Source organism: Miscanthus floridulus, chromosome 5, assembly GCF_019320115.1.
Source record: "Miscanthus floridulus cultivar M001 chromosome 5, ASM1932011v1, whole genome shotgun sequence".
NCBI classification, from domain to species: Eukaryota; Viridiplantae; Streptophyta; class Magnoliopsida; order Poales; family Poaceae; genus Miscanthus; species Miscanthus floridulus.
This window is the reverse complement of record NC_089584.1, coordinates 115,317,203-115,332,038: the sequence shown is the minus strand read 5'-3', so window position 1 is coordinate 115,332,038 and position 14,836 is coordinate 115,317,203. Positions and strand designations below refer to the sequence as shown.

General features: G+C 44.9%; 2 protein-coding genes across 3 annotated transcripts; one reads left to right on the top strand and one right to left on the bottom strand.

Annotated features, from left to right (window-relative positions):
• Window positions 1-373: 373 nt before the first annotated feature.
• LOC136453178 (uncharacterized) lies at window positions 374-2,551 on the top strand. Of its 2 annotated transcripts, XM_066453756.1 has the most exons (5): window positions 374-866; window positions 988-1,209; window positions 1,303-1,415; window positions 1,543-1,775; window positions 1,865-2,066. In XM_066453756.1, exons 1-5 carry the CDS (start codon window positions 672-674, stop codon window positions 1,912-1,914), a joined length of 813 nt encoding a protein of 270 aa, XP_066309853.1. In that variant the 5' UTR covers window positions 374-671; the 3' UTR covers window positions 1,915-2,066. The 2 variants fall into 2 exon arrangements, with proteins under 2 accessions (XP_066309853.1, XP_066309852.1); XM_066453755.1 differs by lacking the exon at window positions 1,543-1,775 and having other exon boundaries at window positions 460-866; window positions 1,865-2,551.
• A 736-nt stretch (window positions 2,552-3,287) lies between these two features.
• Window positions 3,288-12,244, bottom strand: LOC136453179 (phosphatidylglycerophosphate phosphatase 1, chloroplastic/mitochondrial-like). Its single transcript, XM_066453757.1, has 6 exons — window positions 11,930-12,244; window positions 11,804-11,831; window positions 5,941-5,996; window positions 5,415-5,488; window positions 5,226-5,333; window positions 3,288-3,667 (listed from the first exon to the last, which is right to left on the bottom strand). Exons 1-6 carry the CDS (start codon window positions 12,234-12,236, stop codon window positions 3,530-3,532), a joined length of 711 nt encoding a protein of 236 aa, XP_066309854.1. The 5' UTR covers window positions 12,237-12,244; the 3' UTR covers window positions 3,288-3,529.
• Between the last annotated feature and the right edge of the window lie 2,592 nt (window positions 12,245-14,836).

Genomic DNA, 14,836 nt, shown 5'->3' with positions numbered 1-14,836 from the left:
ATGATATCCATTTTGCAAATCAAACGAAAAAATAAATAAATAGTCACAAAATAATGAACTAATTCATTCCTCCGCATGCGCAGTCTAAATATCTCAATTTAATCCTCAACGCCCCTGGGGCCAGCGACAGCGAATCATCGGATGCAAAGTACGTCTAAACTTTGCACGCACTCGCACTATATCTTTCCTTGACTGCAAGTCTGCGACAACGTGGTGCTTTGCTGTTTGCGTCCCCACGCATGCCGACGCTGCGCCTGCCAAGTGCCAAGAGTGGGAGAGACCACAAGAGTGGCGGAGGTACCCGGCGTCGCCGCGTCGGCGCGCCACACCATACTCATCGCTCACGTCGACGAGCAGGAAGCGAACGACGGGCAGGAGAGTGGGGTGACGACACGGGTTCCACGCTGCGTGTGGAGGCAGAGGAGGAGGGCTCCGTGCTGCCGCAGGCGACGGTGGCGGACTGGTGGTGCAGTCCGCATTCCGCAACGCACCGGGTCGAGCAGTCGAGCTCAGCTCACCACCCGGAACTCTCTCTATTTCCCGTAGACGAACCAAAAGGACAAAAGGTGACAGTCCAATTTCCCATTCCCACCCATCAACCATCATATACCAGAGCAGAGAGCGATAAGCCCATCCGCTTCCTTGCAAACGAAACGAAACGAAACAAAACAATGGCGACAGCGAGTGAGATCGCGGCGGTGGGCGTGATCGGCGCGGGGCAGATGGGCTCGGGCATCGCCCAGCTCGCCGCCGCCGCCGGCTGTGCCGTCCTTCTCCTCGACGCCGACCCCGCCGCCCTCTCCCGTGCCGTCGCCTCCATCTCCGCCTCCCTACGCCGTCTCGCCGCCAAGGGCCAGCTCTCCCAGGTAAGAGCGTTGACCTCCCAAAGCACCCTTCCCGAATTGGTGCCCGGTTGCTCGGGGGAAAAAAAAAGATGCTGCTTTCTGTTCTCTCCCTGACAAATTTTGGGGCCTGCGTGGTCTCCAGGCCGCGTGCGAAGACTCAATCAAGCGGATAAGGTGCGTCTCCACCGTGCAAGATCTCAGGGATGCGGATCTCGTGATCGAGGCCATCGCCGAGAACGAAGATGTCAAGAAGAAGCTGTTCGTGGAGCTGGATAAGATCACGAAGTCCTCGGCCATCCTTGCGTCCAACACTAGCTCCATCTCTATAACCCGCCTGGCTTCAGCTACCAAACGCCCCTCTCAGGTGATGACTGATGAGCAACCTCTGGCGTCTATCTGTGCATGCAAAGAATTTGAATTCGCTCTTCAGGATTGTGAAGTGAGTTCCATGGTGCAGGTGATAGGCATGCACTTCTTTAACCCTCCTCCGATAATGAAACTGATCGAGATTATCCGAGGAGCTGATACATCAGATGAGGTGTTTGCTGCAGTCAAATCTTTTTCTGAAAGGTAACTAAAACTTTGCTATGCCCTTTTCACCTGAATCAGTTTGCTCATAGCTAGCAGAGCAAAACTAGTGTGTAGTGAATTAGTCCAAAAGATATTGAGTTTGCTTCATTTCACTGTTCTGTTAAAGTTTAGCTCTGGAATTGACACCATGGGCCGTATTTACCCAGCCGAAACTTCTGGCAATTGTAGTAGGTAACATAGTGGTTTCCCCTTCAACACAAATCTTTCATGGCCACATTATTGTCACTCCAACAACTTTACACTCAAAATGGATCTCACAGGTTTTAAAACAACACGTACCTGTCTCAGGCTCTCAGCACAGCACTTGCCTGTCTTGGATGTTGACAAGAGCTTCTGCTAGTCTGAACTCGCAACTCTGTCTAATCTGTAATGTCGATGTTACCAGACTTGTAACCCTCCAGATTGCCTGATGATTTTAAACTTTGCAGACTCGGGAAGTCCGTTATATGCTCGCAAGATTACCCAGGATTCATTGTGAACCGCATCCTCATGCCGATGATCAATGAGGCTTTTTGGGCACTGTATACCGGAGTGGCAACCAAAGAGGACATTGACACAGGGATGAAGCTGGGCACGAATCACCCGATGGGTCCTCTGCAGCTTGCTGATTTCATTGGCTTGGATGTCTGCCTTTCAGTACTTCGGGTACTTCACAGTGGCCTGGGAGATAATAAGTACAGCCCTTGCCCTCTTCTTGTTCAGTATGTTGATGCTGGCCGGCTTGGAAAGAAGCGTGGGCTAGGTGTATATTCATATGGACAGAAGTCTTCATCAGTCAAGCCAAAGTCTTCTCTGTAAACATGAAAGCAACTGTTGAGCAAATAAAACGAGATGTATGTTACATTACACATCAGAGAAAAAGGGGCACAACTTAATTCAGAGGCACAGAATTGGACGCTTCAAGCCGTTCAAATTCGCAATGGCGGACTTTGCTGCTCTATGTATAAAAGATGGTTTAGTGTTCTAATCTAATAAATGTAAGTCATGAAAATTACATGCTCAAAATATCCAGCAATTCAAGCTCAGCAATAAAATGCAGCCTCTTGGGTGAACTTCACACGTACTCCTCTATTACAAATTGTAAGTCGTTTTGGCTTTTTTAAGTACATAACTTTTGCTATACACTTACATATAGCTCTCTGTCTAAATAAACAAAAACAATTTATAATTTGGAATGGATGTACTCCTTCCATTCCAAATTATAAGTCGCTTTGACTTTTTTTTATACATCTATTTTGCCATGTACTCCCTCCGTCCCAATTTATCTGTCGTTTTCGATGTCCGTGCCACGACTTTGACTCAATTTGTACAAAATATGTGCAACATTTGTGTCTCCAAATAAATTTGTTAAAAAACTAGATTCAAAGATCTTTCCAATGATGCTAATTATGTATCATAAATAATAATATTTTTTAATATATATTTTGTTAAAGTTGTTTCTCGGGAAGCGAGAACGACAGATATTCTGGGACGGAGAAAGTATCTAGATATAATATATGTCTAAGTACATAGCAAAATGGATGTACCAAAAAAGTCAAAGCGACTTATAATTTAGAACGGAGGGAGTAGTATATAATTTTTCCGATACTCAGGCAGTAGACTTAGACAACTTAGTCCCAGAAATGATCACTCTGTGTATAACGTAGCATAGAATAGCCTTTCAAAAAAAATAGCCTTGACCCAATTGGCACACGAAATGCTGACAAGAAAGGTGATGTAAATGGGTAGTGAAGTGCATCTGCCTAACGATCATGTGAAGCATACGAAATGGTGACAAGAAAGGTGATGTAAATGGGTAGTGAAGTGCATCTGCCTAACGATCATGTGAAGCATGTTAATATGTACGGTGTATTATCTTTTCTTCATGCAAAATGAACCAAGGAGTCAAGGACAAAGTAATGTTCACGCACACGACAGGCATTTCCCTAAATTGCATTCTGCTCGAGAGAGAGAGAGAAAAACAGCAAATCTCTACACACCATATGTTTCTCACTTGTAATCTTCTACTAAAGCTCCAAACAACAGATCTCACTCTACCGGAGAAGGAAACCAGTGAATTTCTACTGTGAGCAGGTGCAACATATATCATTACACTATATTCTGGTTGTAACTGAGTCGTCATATGGGTCAAACTTCACTATTCTTCTTGCATCTGGGAGCAAAGGATGCTCTATTGGTTTGTGCCCTTTCTTGTAGCAATAACTGATGATGTACGCCTCCTGTTTCCTAACCTGAGGAAGCACAGATTCGTCCCAAACCAGTAAGAAATGATAATAAACAAGGGGAGTAATAATAATAAACAAGGTCAGAACTCAGAAATATGCCATATGCTTGAAACATTACCTTCAAATGACTAAACAGCAAACCAAATATTTTAAAAATGTCTAAACTGCTAAAATAGAATAAATGTCAATATATTAACAAAAAAAAACGGTCAACCTATTTGCCAAATCATGTGTGAACGAAAATAAATAATAGAGTGAAGTACATTTTATCAGCCTATTTGTCTCTGAGTCTGAAGAACCCTCCTCAACTTAAAAACCATAAATCTTAGTGCTTCCAACTTTCAAAACCAGACAAATCCCCCCCCCCCCCCCCCCCCCCCCCCCCCCTCCTACAGCAGTTAGAAGTGGTGTAAACACTAGATGAGGTTTTTAAACCATCAAATATCTTCAAGCCTTCAAAAAATCGGAGAAAAACAGTAGAGATATATTAGAACAAGAAGCACCCCATAAAATATTTGAAACTCCTGAAATTATCTCAGCAAAGTTCCATAATTGGATTGAACTATAGAAAAGTGGGAAAATCTAGAGAAGTCCCGAAACATTCTAATCGATGCCTAAACACACCTTGAAAACTTTCCAAACAAAAACATGCGATACAACCAGCATGAATGCAGCACACAATAATGCTGGTTGCAAACTGTATTTTTATTGTTGAAAGTTTTCAAAATGCGTTTAGACGTCGATTAGGAAGTTTATGAATTTTCTTTGTAGAGATAAATCTAATTTTTGGAAGCTTTCAGAGATATTTTCATGAGCTCCAAAATATTTTATTTTGGTTTCTCGTAGCCCAAGATATCTCTAGAATATTTTTCAATTTTTTTAGTCTTGAAGATATTTTCATTGTTTAAAAACCTTGTTCCTTGTAGTCTTTACCGGATTTGTTTTTGGACTAAAAAGGGATGATATGGCTCGAAACCACTTTTAACTGCTGCAGGGGGTAATCTGTCTGGTTTTGAAAGTTGGAGGATGTAAGATTTCAGACTCAGCGACAAGTTCAGGGTAGTCAAATGGACTTCACTCAAAATAATATAATAGAGAACTGTGGTCTAAGAACAAGAACAAGCCTGCTAACTCAAACTAATAGGGAGCATGACAAATCATCGTTAGAAAGTTGCAGCAATTGACAAAAACCATATATAAATGAGGTGTGAAGATTCTTGATAGATAAACAGTTAATACCATAGTTGTTGAAACATTTTCATGTATATTTGACACAATGACTATCATGTTTAAATGCAACAATCGTCAGTGTATGGTGCATGATTGTCACAGGCTTGGCTTTCCATTCATTAATGTATAGTTATAACAAATGACATTATCATTGCAGGCTTGCAGCAGCATATGAAGCCGAAAACCCATGAATAAAGCAGCATATGCAGCAGCATACGAAGTTTATTCCAGGGCTCCAGGCATTAGGGTTATATCAATAACACTGCTCGTCTTCCCTTTTCTTTTCAAGGTTACAAAAACAATCTTAGCTTTACAGGATAAATAGGGAACATACCCTTTTGACAATGTACGATTCATCAGCGATGTTTAAAGGCTCTGTCAGTACTGTAAGAAAGCCATTCCTGTTTCCATAGACCACATCAGTGAAGTAACGGTCACCAACCTGGGGAGGTGACAACTTAAAATTAGAGAACTAGAACGTATTTCTAGTAAGAATAGTCACAGCTCACAACTATCCTCCTACCAACACAAGATTTGAGGCTGAACAGCCAAAGTAACTCTCTATTTCATTAGCTGGTTCACCTGGTTTCTTTACATCTGCACTCAATAGAACAAATGCGCAAACACATTATCTCTTAAACTTGAAAACAATGATTTAGAGCTCCCACTTCTGTAGCAAAGTCAAATTATAAGAGAACGACACAGGTACAACAACGTACACATTTGAAAACATCATGAGGTGTATTTTGGTACACAACATATATTAATGAAACAATAACTATAACTAAAACAGTACTGCACAATGCAAATGGACCATCCAGGCAACAAGTTAGCTCCATCCAATGAGTTCCCTTCAAAGTTAGGCATTAGACCCAAGATCTTTTGAAATTACCAAGAACAAATCAATTTACAAGTGTACAAAGCTAAGAACCACCATTTTGAAGTAAGATTATGAAAATGAGCACTAATTCATCGGACAGAGCTTATTTGAGCTATCAAGTAAATTTCAAAGGACAGATACGACAGCCAGGTAGCGAGTCTGCACTTGCCATGCCTGATCACATGAACCCCCTCGATGGCCGCTTCGATCGCCCTCGCATCCACCCTGACAGACCCGTGGCCGCCGGTGAGACACCGGCGACGTGAGCGCGACAAGGGGATCGCCGGATTCGGCCGAGCGACGGAGGAATCTCTCCGGCTCTTAACTGTTTTTGTATTATATCCGTCTATCCCTTACAGACTCGGTTCTCTGGAGTTTAAGGGCTCACGGCCACTGAGTACAGTTGGTCTCACATGTCATACAAAAATGTAAATACGTAAATAACTTGAATACGCTTCTCTTCAACGAAGACGTCTCCTTGTTTCTCCATGTCTTCACTCCTGTGCCGTGACAACTCCCCCCGCTGCAGTTTCTGCTTGTCCCCAAGCAGGTGCTTTTGGAAATCGCTCTTTGACAACGTGATAGTCCTCCCAAGTGGCGGAGTCATGTGGTAATCCGGTCCAAGTGATGAGTACCTGTGGAACAACGTTGTTACCTTTCTTGACGAGTCTGTGTTCCATTATCTTCGCCGGTTGAGCTGCTGTGGCTTCAATGTCTGTCGTTGTCGGTAATTGCTTGTAAACTGGAGTGTAGTCAGGATGAAATGCTTTCAACTGTGATATATGAAAAACTGGATGTATAGCACTGTCATCCGGCAATTGCAAGCGATACGCCACTGCTCCAATTTTCTCCAGGACTGTGTATGGTTCGAAAAATTTATATGACAGTTTAGGAAATGGTCTGTTGGCCACTGAGGACTGAGTGTATGGTTGAAGGCGTTGTAAGACTGAATCCCCAACTGAGAATTGCTGATCCGTTCGGTTGCGGTCTGCAAAAACCTTCATCCTATTCTGAGCTTGTTGGAGCCTTTGCTTCAGGTTCTGCAGATGGAGAGCCCGATCCTCAATCAGTTGTGTTAGTGGCGGTGATGCTTCTGGTGTTGGAGATGTACTGCCACCCAGATCAGGGTCATACCCATACAGTGCCTTAAAAGGGGAACAACCAAGTGAGCTATGGAATGAGGAATTGTACCAAAGCTCAGCTAGTGGTAGCCATGATTTCCAGGCCTTTGGTGAATCCTGTACGGCACATCTCAAATACATTTCAAGGCATTGATTGATCCTTTCGGTCTGGCCATCTGTTTGGGGGTGGTATGCTGTACTCAAGTTGAGGTTAACCTTGTAGAGCTTGAACAACTCCCTCCAAAAAGAGCTCACAAAAATAGGATCTCTGTCTGAGATTATAGACTGAGGCATACCATGAAGTTTGACAATAGTGTCGAGGAACAGTTTGGCAATAGATATGGCAGTGTAAGGGTGTTTGACAGGAAGAAAATGGGCATACTTGGTAAGTCGGTCTACTATTACCAGGATGACAGAGTATCCTTCTGATTTTGGTAACCCTTCAATGAAGTCCATAGACAAATCCTTCCAAACACCAGCTGGTATTGGTAGGGGTTGCAACAAGCCAGCTGGGTGAGTATGTGAGTGTTTTGCATGCTGGCAGGTCTTGCACTGTTTGATGAAGGAGTCCACATCGGTTTTCATGCCTTTCCACACAATGTCGTTTGAGCCTGTGATAAGTTGCATTGACCCCAGAATGGCCACCAATGGCACTTGAGTGACATGCAGCAATCAGCTTTGTTTGGAGTGCAGAATTGTTGCCAATCCAGATGAGATCCTGATGCTTGATGAGTCCTTGATGAAGACTGTACCCATTTGCATCTGGACTGCTGACCGAAAGCTGTGTAATTAGCTGTTGTGCATGGGGGTCTGTGGTATAAGAGTTTAGGACTTCCTGGACCCATTGGGGTTGCACCACTGAAACTGCCTGTATAGCTAACATATGAGCCACCCTGGACAAGGCGTCTGCAACCATGTTCTCTTTGCCTTTTCTGTATTTGATTTTGAACTGAAGACCCATTAGTCTTGTCATTGCTTTTCTTTGCATGTCGGAGTGGAGGTGTTGTTCTGACAGATATGCCAAAGATCTGTGATAAGTCAGGATGACAAATTCCTGCCTTTGCAGATAGTGTCTCCACTTTTCCACTGCCATTGTCAATGCCAAGAATTCTTTCTCATAGATTGAAAGTTGTTTATGTTTTTCACCTAGAGCTTTGCTGAGATAAGCAATAGGCTGTCCATTCTGCATCAAAACTGCCCCTATTCCATCTATGTAAGCATCTGTTTCAACTGTGAACTGTGCTTGAAAATCTGGAAGTGCAAGGACAGGTGTTGTTGTCATGGCCATTTTCAGACTGTGAAATGCTGTGTTGGCTTGATCAGTCCATTGAAACTGTTTGTTCCTGAGTAGTAGTGTGAGTGGTTTTGCTATGATTCCATAGTTTCTGACAAATTTTCTGTAGTATCCAGTTAGGCCCAAAAATGCTCTAAGCTCTGTGAAAGATGTTGGTACTGGCCATTGGAGCATTACTTGAGTCTTTTCTGGGTCAGTGGACACCCCTTGATCAGAAATGATGTGACCCAAATATTCTAGACTTTGCTGAGCAAAAGAGCACTTAGATGCTTTGAGGTACAGCTTGTTGGTTCTTAGTGTCTCCAACACTTGTTGTATGTGCTGAATATGTTCTCCCATGGACCTGCTGTATATGAGAATATCATCCAAGAACACTAAGACAAACTGTCTGAGGAAGGGTTGCAACCCTTGATTCATAATGCATTGAAAAGTTGCTGGGGCATTAGTCAACCCAAATGGCATGACCTTAAACTGGTAGTGTCCTTGGTGAGTTTTGAATGCTGTCTTGTGTTCATCTGCAGGCAGCATCCTCACTTGGTGATATCCAGATCTCATATCTAACTTGGTAAACACCTTGGAGCCTTGTAACTCATCCAATATTTCTTCAATAATGGGCATTGGAAATTTGTTCTTGATAGTGATTGAGTTGAGCTTTCTGTAGTCTATGCAAAATCTCCAACTACCATCCTTCTTCTTGACCAAGAGAACTGGTGAGGCAAATGGACTATGGCTGTGTGTGATAAGGCCATGATCCAACAGCTGTTTTACTTGGTTTTCTATTTCAGTTTTATGCTGGGGTGAATAATGGTAAGGTCTAGAATTGATTGGGACAGCATCAGGCATAAGTGGAATGGCATGGTCATAACTTCTTGGTGGTGGCAAGGTTTGGGGATCATTGAATACATCTGCATATTGGTGCAACAATAGCTGAATATCCTCATTAGGTACCATGGGAACTGAGTTGGTTGCTTGGGGCTGGTCTTTGATGGTGTCCAGTACAACAAATGCCCAAATATCATTGCCCTGTGTTGACTTGTAGAACTGTTTAGCTGAGATTGTATTCAATTGTAAGGGTTGTGGTTTGATGCCTTTTAGAGTCACACTATTGCCCTTATGCTTGAATGTTAAGGTTTTGCCGACCCAATCACAGTGCATTGGGCTGTGGCTCTGTAGCCAGTCATAGCCCAAAATAGCATCATATGGTAATAGGTCTAACACAATCATGTCTGAAGTGAAGGTATGGCCTTGAATATACCAGGTGAGATTGGGTACCATAGTTACAGTTGTCATCCATTCTCCATTGGCAAGTTTCACTCTTTGCTTGTCCATTGGTATAGTGTGCAGTTTGGTCAGCTGCACAAACTGTGAACTTACAAAGCTGTGAGAACTGCCAGTGTCCACCAAAGTCAGCATGGTCTTGTTCCTGACTGTTGTTTTCAACTTGATGCAATTCTTGGATTCTGTACCAGCCATAGCATTCAAGGACAACTGATAGAAGTCTTCAGTCAATAATTCATCTATTGCCATTTGATTAAGAAGATCCTCATTGATCTCTTTATCTAGATCATTAACCACTAGAGCATTGATTTGTGGTTTGGTCTTCTTGGTACATACCTCAGCATGGCCAGGCTCAAACTTGTCGCCACAGTGATAGCACAGATTGTTGGCTTTTCTATAATCTCTCAGCTGCTTGTCCCTCCATAAGTTCCCATATCTACCAGGATTGACTTGGTCAGTTTTTTGTTGCTGTTGCTTAGCTGGATTGCTGGTTCTCTGAAATTTGAACTTGTTTCTCTCTAGGACCCTTTGTTGTATCTTTGCTATAATAGCAGCTCTTTCCACTGTGGTTGGGACTTGGGGCTCCATAATTGCTTTAATATCTTCCTTGAGGCCAGTCACATATGTGGTGGCAAAGAACAGCTCATCAAAGTTGCCACTGTGCATGGAGACCTGAAATTGTAGCTTTTGGAATTGGGTGGTATATTCTTCCACTGTCCCTGTCTACTTTAGGATCAATATCTCTTGGACAGCTGATCTGTAATCATCTGAACCAAATTTGGATTGCAGAGTTGAGCAGAAGTCTGCCCATGATATGTGTGTGTGGTCCTATTTGTATGCCTGCCACCACATAGCTGCATTGCCTTGTAAATGCATAGATGCTGCAGTTACCCAAAGTCTCTCTGGAATAGTGTATATGTTGAAATAGTTCTCACAATTATCAATCCATATTTTGGGGTTGTCACCATCAAAGGTTGGGAACTGCATTTTGGGAAGGGTGTGATGTGGGAGGTCCTCTCTCTTGGTGTGATGCTGGGTGTGGCGAGGTTGTTTGGAAGTTGATGGTTTATGGCCGTGTTTGGTGTGGGCAAACACATTCTGGAACTCCTCTTCATCCTCAAGGATAGCAGACACTGAGCCCTCAGTAAACTCTTGTGGTTCCTTATCAAATTGCTGAAGAGTGAGCTGTGCCACAGCTTGTCCATTTGCTCTGACCTGTTGTGCTATGAATTGTTGCTCAGCTGAACACTTGTCGACTTTCTTATTGTTCTCTTGCATTTGAGTCTTGAGTTCCTGTTGGATGACACCAATATCATTCATGCGATGGAACAGCAAATCAACGCTCTCCATGATCTGGTCCCAGCGGGACTTCTCATCCTCGTTGCTCTTCGACATGTGGTCTAACAGGATCTGAGTCTGCTTCGAAGGTTTTGGTGGAGCCGTTGCGGCAAGCTGTGGAACACTGGAGGACTCCACGGTGAAACCACAGGTTTGGTCGAAACCGCCCCTATTGTGTGCTTCACCAGTACCCAACTCCTAGAAGTAAGGCGGGATCGAGGGATTTTACACAGAGATGAACACTCTGCAACCCAAATCCACGGATACTTCCTCTCCGTTCACCGCCAACCACAATTGCCGATGTAGTCCCCCAGTTGATTGTCGAGCCGTAGATGTCGTTGGGCTAGTGGATTAGGGTTGGGGTAGGGTGGTGGAGGTGGTGGGGTTGGTGGAACTCCGGCAAGGGGACGCCGGAACCGCTGCTGACCCAGTTCAACCAAAGGAAGGACCTACGGGAATTTTGTCGAACACCACTCGGGCGTGGACAAAACTCACCTGCCGACCGGAATTACGAACTGAAGATCGAAGCACACGGTTGCGGGACGTACCGGGGTGAGCTGAGCGCCGTTGATGTGGTGGTGGTGACGCCCGTTGCCGGAATCGCCGTGGTAGTTGGTGGTGGCGCGGCGAGTTGGGGAGGCGGCGACGCGGCACAAAGATAGGGATGGGATGGGTAGGGTTGACGCTGAGGAAAGACCGCCTTTGATACCATTTGACAGACCCGTGGCCGCCGGCGAGACACCGGCGACGTGAGCGCGACAAGGGGATCGCCGGATTCGGCCGAGCGACGGAGGAATCTCTCCGGCTCTTAACTGTTTTTGTATTATATCCGTCTATCCCTTACAGACTCGGTTCTCTGGAGTTTAAGGGCTCACGGCCACTGAGTACAGTTGGTCCCACATGTCATACAAAAATGTAAATATGTAAATAACTTGAATACGCTTCTCTTCAACGAAGACGTCTCCTTGTTTCTCCATGTCTTCACTCCTGTGCCGTGACACACCCCGTCCGGATCATACTCCGTCAACCCTTCCATACCCACAGACAAATCAATTCGATTAACACCCAGAACCTGGCAAAAAAAATCGCCACAATTCGATTGGTAGGAGTAGTCAAACCAGGCAAACCTGCGGAGTTGCTGTAGATGGCGAGCGCACCGAGCGGGAACATCGCGCGGCACTGGTCGAACGCTGCAGCGAGCGGCGGCCAGAGCGCGGGCGCGTAGGGGGCCGTTAGCGTGTTGTCCTTGTCAAAAACGACGCCGCGGAACCCGGCGCGGCGGAGCTCAGCCCAGTCGAGCCACCTGATGTCTTGCACCGACACGTGCGGCAGCGCTAGGGGCGGCTTGGACGCCGCGACGGCCGCCACCGCGGCCACGCCGGCTGGGTTGAAGCGCTGCCCTAGGGCGCGCCGCCACCACGCCGCCGCGCCCATGGTGGCCGCTCTGTCCGCTGAGGCGGCGGCGGTTGTTGTGTCGTACCCCGTACCACAGGATAGGATACATGGGCCTCGATATAATGGGCTGTAGGCCTCGTGGGTTTGTGCCGACGACAATGAGTGGTGGCTATATGAGAGAGAAGTCATAGACGGAGAGGGAAACAGAAAATATCCAGAAACACGAACGGGTCAGGAAGGTGTTCTTCCTCCTCGCGATTGAGATCCTATCCTCTGATTTTCTCCTGTGACAGCTCAAGTCAGCGGATTGATCTAACCGGCGGCCACGGTTGTGACATGTTGTTGTCGTCGACTCGGTGTTAGGGTTTGCAGCTCTAGGTCTAGGCCTCTAGGGGGCGGAAGCGGGGAGGCGCGAGCAGCGGAAGGGCGTAGTGGCAACGACGGCGACCGTAGCATCGGAACAGGGTCCTGGATTGTGGTTGGCCGCCGATAGGTGTGGAATAAAGAGCAAAATTCTCTAAATTTGGCGGGTGGTATCATCTGGATTTCAACTTTTAAAGTGATATACTTGGGTTCCTGTCGATGTGGGACCCACAGGATACCCCGCAAGGGAGAGAGAAGATCTAATCTAACTAGGATTCTTTCCATGTAATCTTAGTAGTAGTACTATTCAGTAATCCTACTAGGAACTCTCATTGTAAACCGACTAGGACTCTGGTCTCCTGACTATATAAAGGAGGGCAGGGCTCCTGGGAAAGAGGACAACAGAACAATAATTGTACGGCACTTCATAATCAATCCAACGTAGAGGCTAACGCCGGCTGAATGTAGGACTGTTACTCGATCAACGATCGAGGGTCCGAACCAGGATAAGTCGTTTGTCTCTTGCGTTCACCATCGAGTTCTGCATACGCTGAAGCCCGAACATACTGCCTCGGGTACCCCCGTGGCAGGCTATCGGTGGTAAAACATCGACAGTTTCTTCGAAAAAGCGCACGTCACCAAAAGACTTCCTCAACGCAGACCACTTCAAGACATTACGACAAAAAGAACCCGGAACGAGCCATATTCGAGTTCTTTTTTATAAAACTTCAACGAACAATCAGAGCAACTTCAAGACAAGATCCTCCAGCTCCTTGTTCCAAATAGCAAGAGGCTCGGGGGCTACAACCAGATGGATGTACTTTTTCTTCAAAAAGCACGCACCACTCGAAGATTCCAAGAAGCGCTACAAGGTTTCACTCCAGAAAGCACTCAGATGACGTTTGTTCCTACTCAACAAGACCTGAAGGAGCAAAACGAGACTTTCAGAGCTCAACCATGAAGTGCTCGGGGGCTTGTCGATGCGGGACCCACAGGATACCCCGCAAGGGAGAGAGAAGATCTAGTCTAACTAGGATTCTTCCCATGTAATCTTAGTAGTAGTACTATTCAGTAATCCTACTAGGAACTCTCATTGTAAACCGACTAGGACTCTGGCCTCCTGACTATATAAAGGAGGGCAGGGCTCCTGGGGAAGAGGACAACAGAACAATAATTGTACGACACTTCATAATCAATCCAACGTAGAGGCTAACGCCGGCTGGACGTAGGACTGTTACTCGATCAACGATCGAGGGTCCGAACCAGGATAAGTCGTTTGTCTCTTGCATTCACCATCGAGTTCTGCATACGCTGAAGCCCGAACATACTGCCTCGGATACCCCCGTGGCCCCGTGGCAGGCTATCGGTGGTAAAACATCGACGGTTCCTAAATTTAGCGGACAGTGTCATATAGGTCCCTAAACTTTTAAGATAATCACAGCAGGTCTCTAAACTTGGCTGACAGTGTCATCACGATCCCTGAACTTTCACGGTGATCACCACAGGTGACAAATGGTGTCATACATGTCCAAAGGTAATAATATTAAAAGTTATCTATAGAATTAAAAATTTTCTCTATTAAAAGTTACTTCTAATTTTAGTATTCTAAAAGTTTTAATAGTAGTATTATAGAAGTAACTTTTCATTTAAAGGATCAAGAGGAGTCAAAGTGTCGTGTCACTGGTCAACTTACCCTGCTTTGTCTTTCTAATGCTTCAGAATCCATATGTGCGGCTAAGTGCTTGTTGCTTGCATGTTGTATTATTCATCTAGTTTTGACAGTGACATTTTGTTTTTGCTTGGTTACTGTGCTGGAGGGTGATGCTCATTTGCTGACGATAATCCATTTGCTACTTGCAGCACATTTCATTTACTTGATCACTCTCTGCTTGGTTACTACTGATCTAAATGTTATATATTCAGTATTACTTGATCACTCTCTATGTTTCAAATGATATTTTTGTTTTTTATTCTTTTCATTCTAGTTCCTTCTAACGACATCTAAAACATGGATAAACGGAAGTTTTAATCCAAAATAGTTGGGGCAAAATCACCATTGAACTCTAACATAGGGGCATAATCACCAAATTCTCTTTATGTATCAAGAAGAATTGAGTTCACTGAGAGGGATACGAAGGCTACCTTGAATGGCCTTGCCCTAAATTAATTGCGAACGAAGTCACAAGATAGGAGCGGAAAAAAATAAAAGAGAAAGACAACAACAGTTTTAAGGAACTGTCCAACATAGTTGTAGGTAGTTCGTGCCCAAAGATGAA

Bases quoted from the DNA above. Each gene is read 5' to 3' on its own strand.
- LOC136453178 (XM_066453755.1), top strand. From the start codon at position 672: ATGGCGACAGCGAGTGAGATCGCGGCGGTGGGCGTGATCGGCGCGGGG. The intron at 867-987 runs GTAAGAGCGTTG...CGTGGTCTCCAG, and splicing joins CCAAGGGCCAGCTCTCCCAG to GCCGCGTGCGAAGACTCAAT. The intron at 1,416-1,864 runs GTAACTAAAACT...TAAACTTTGCAG, and splicing joins GTCAAATCTTTTTCTGAAAG to ACTCGGGAAGTCCGTTATAT.
- LOC136453179 (XM_066453757.1), bottom strand. From the start codon at position 12,236: ATGGGCGCGGCGGCGTGGTGGCGGCGCGCCCTAGGGCAGCGCTTCAAC. The intron at 5,489-5,940 runs GCAAGTGCAGAC...TATTGAGTGCAG, and splicing joins GGTTCATGTGATCAGGCATG to ATGTAAAGAAACCAGGTGAA. The intron at 5,334-5,414 runs GTAGGAGGATAG...TCACCTCCCCAG, and splicing joins CAGCCTCAAATCTTGTGTTG to GTTGGTGACCGTTACTTCAC.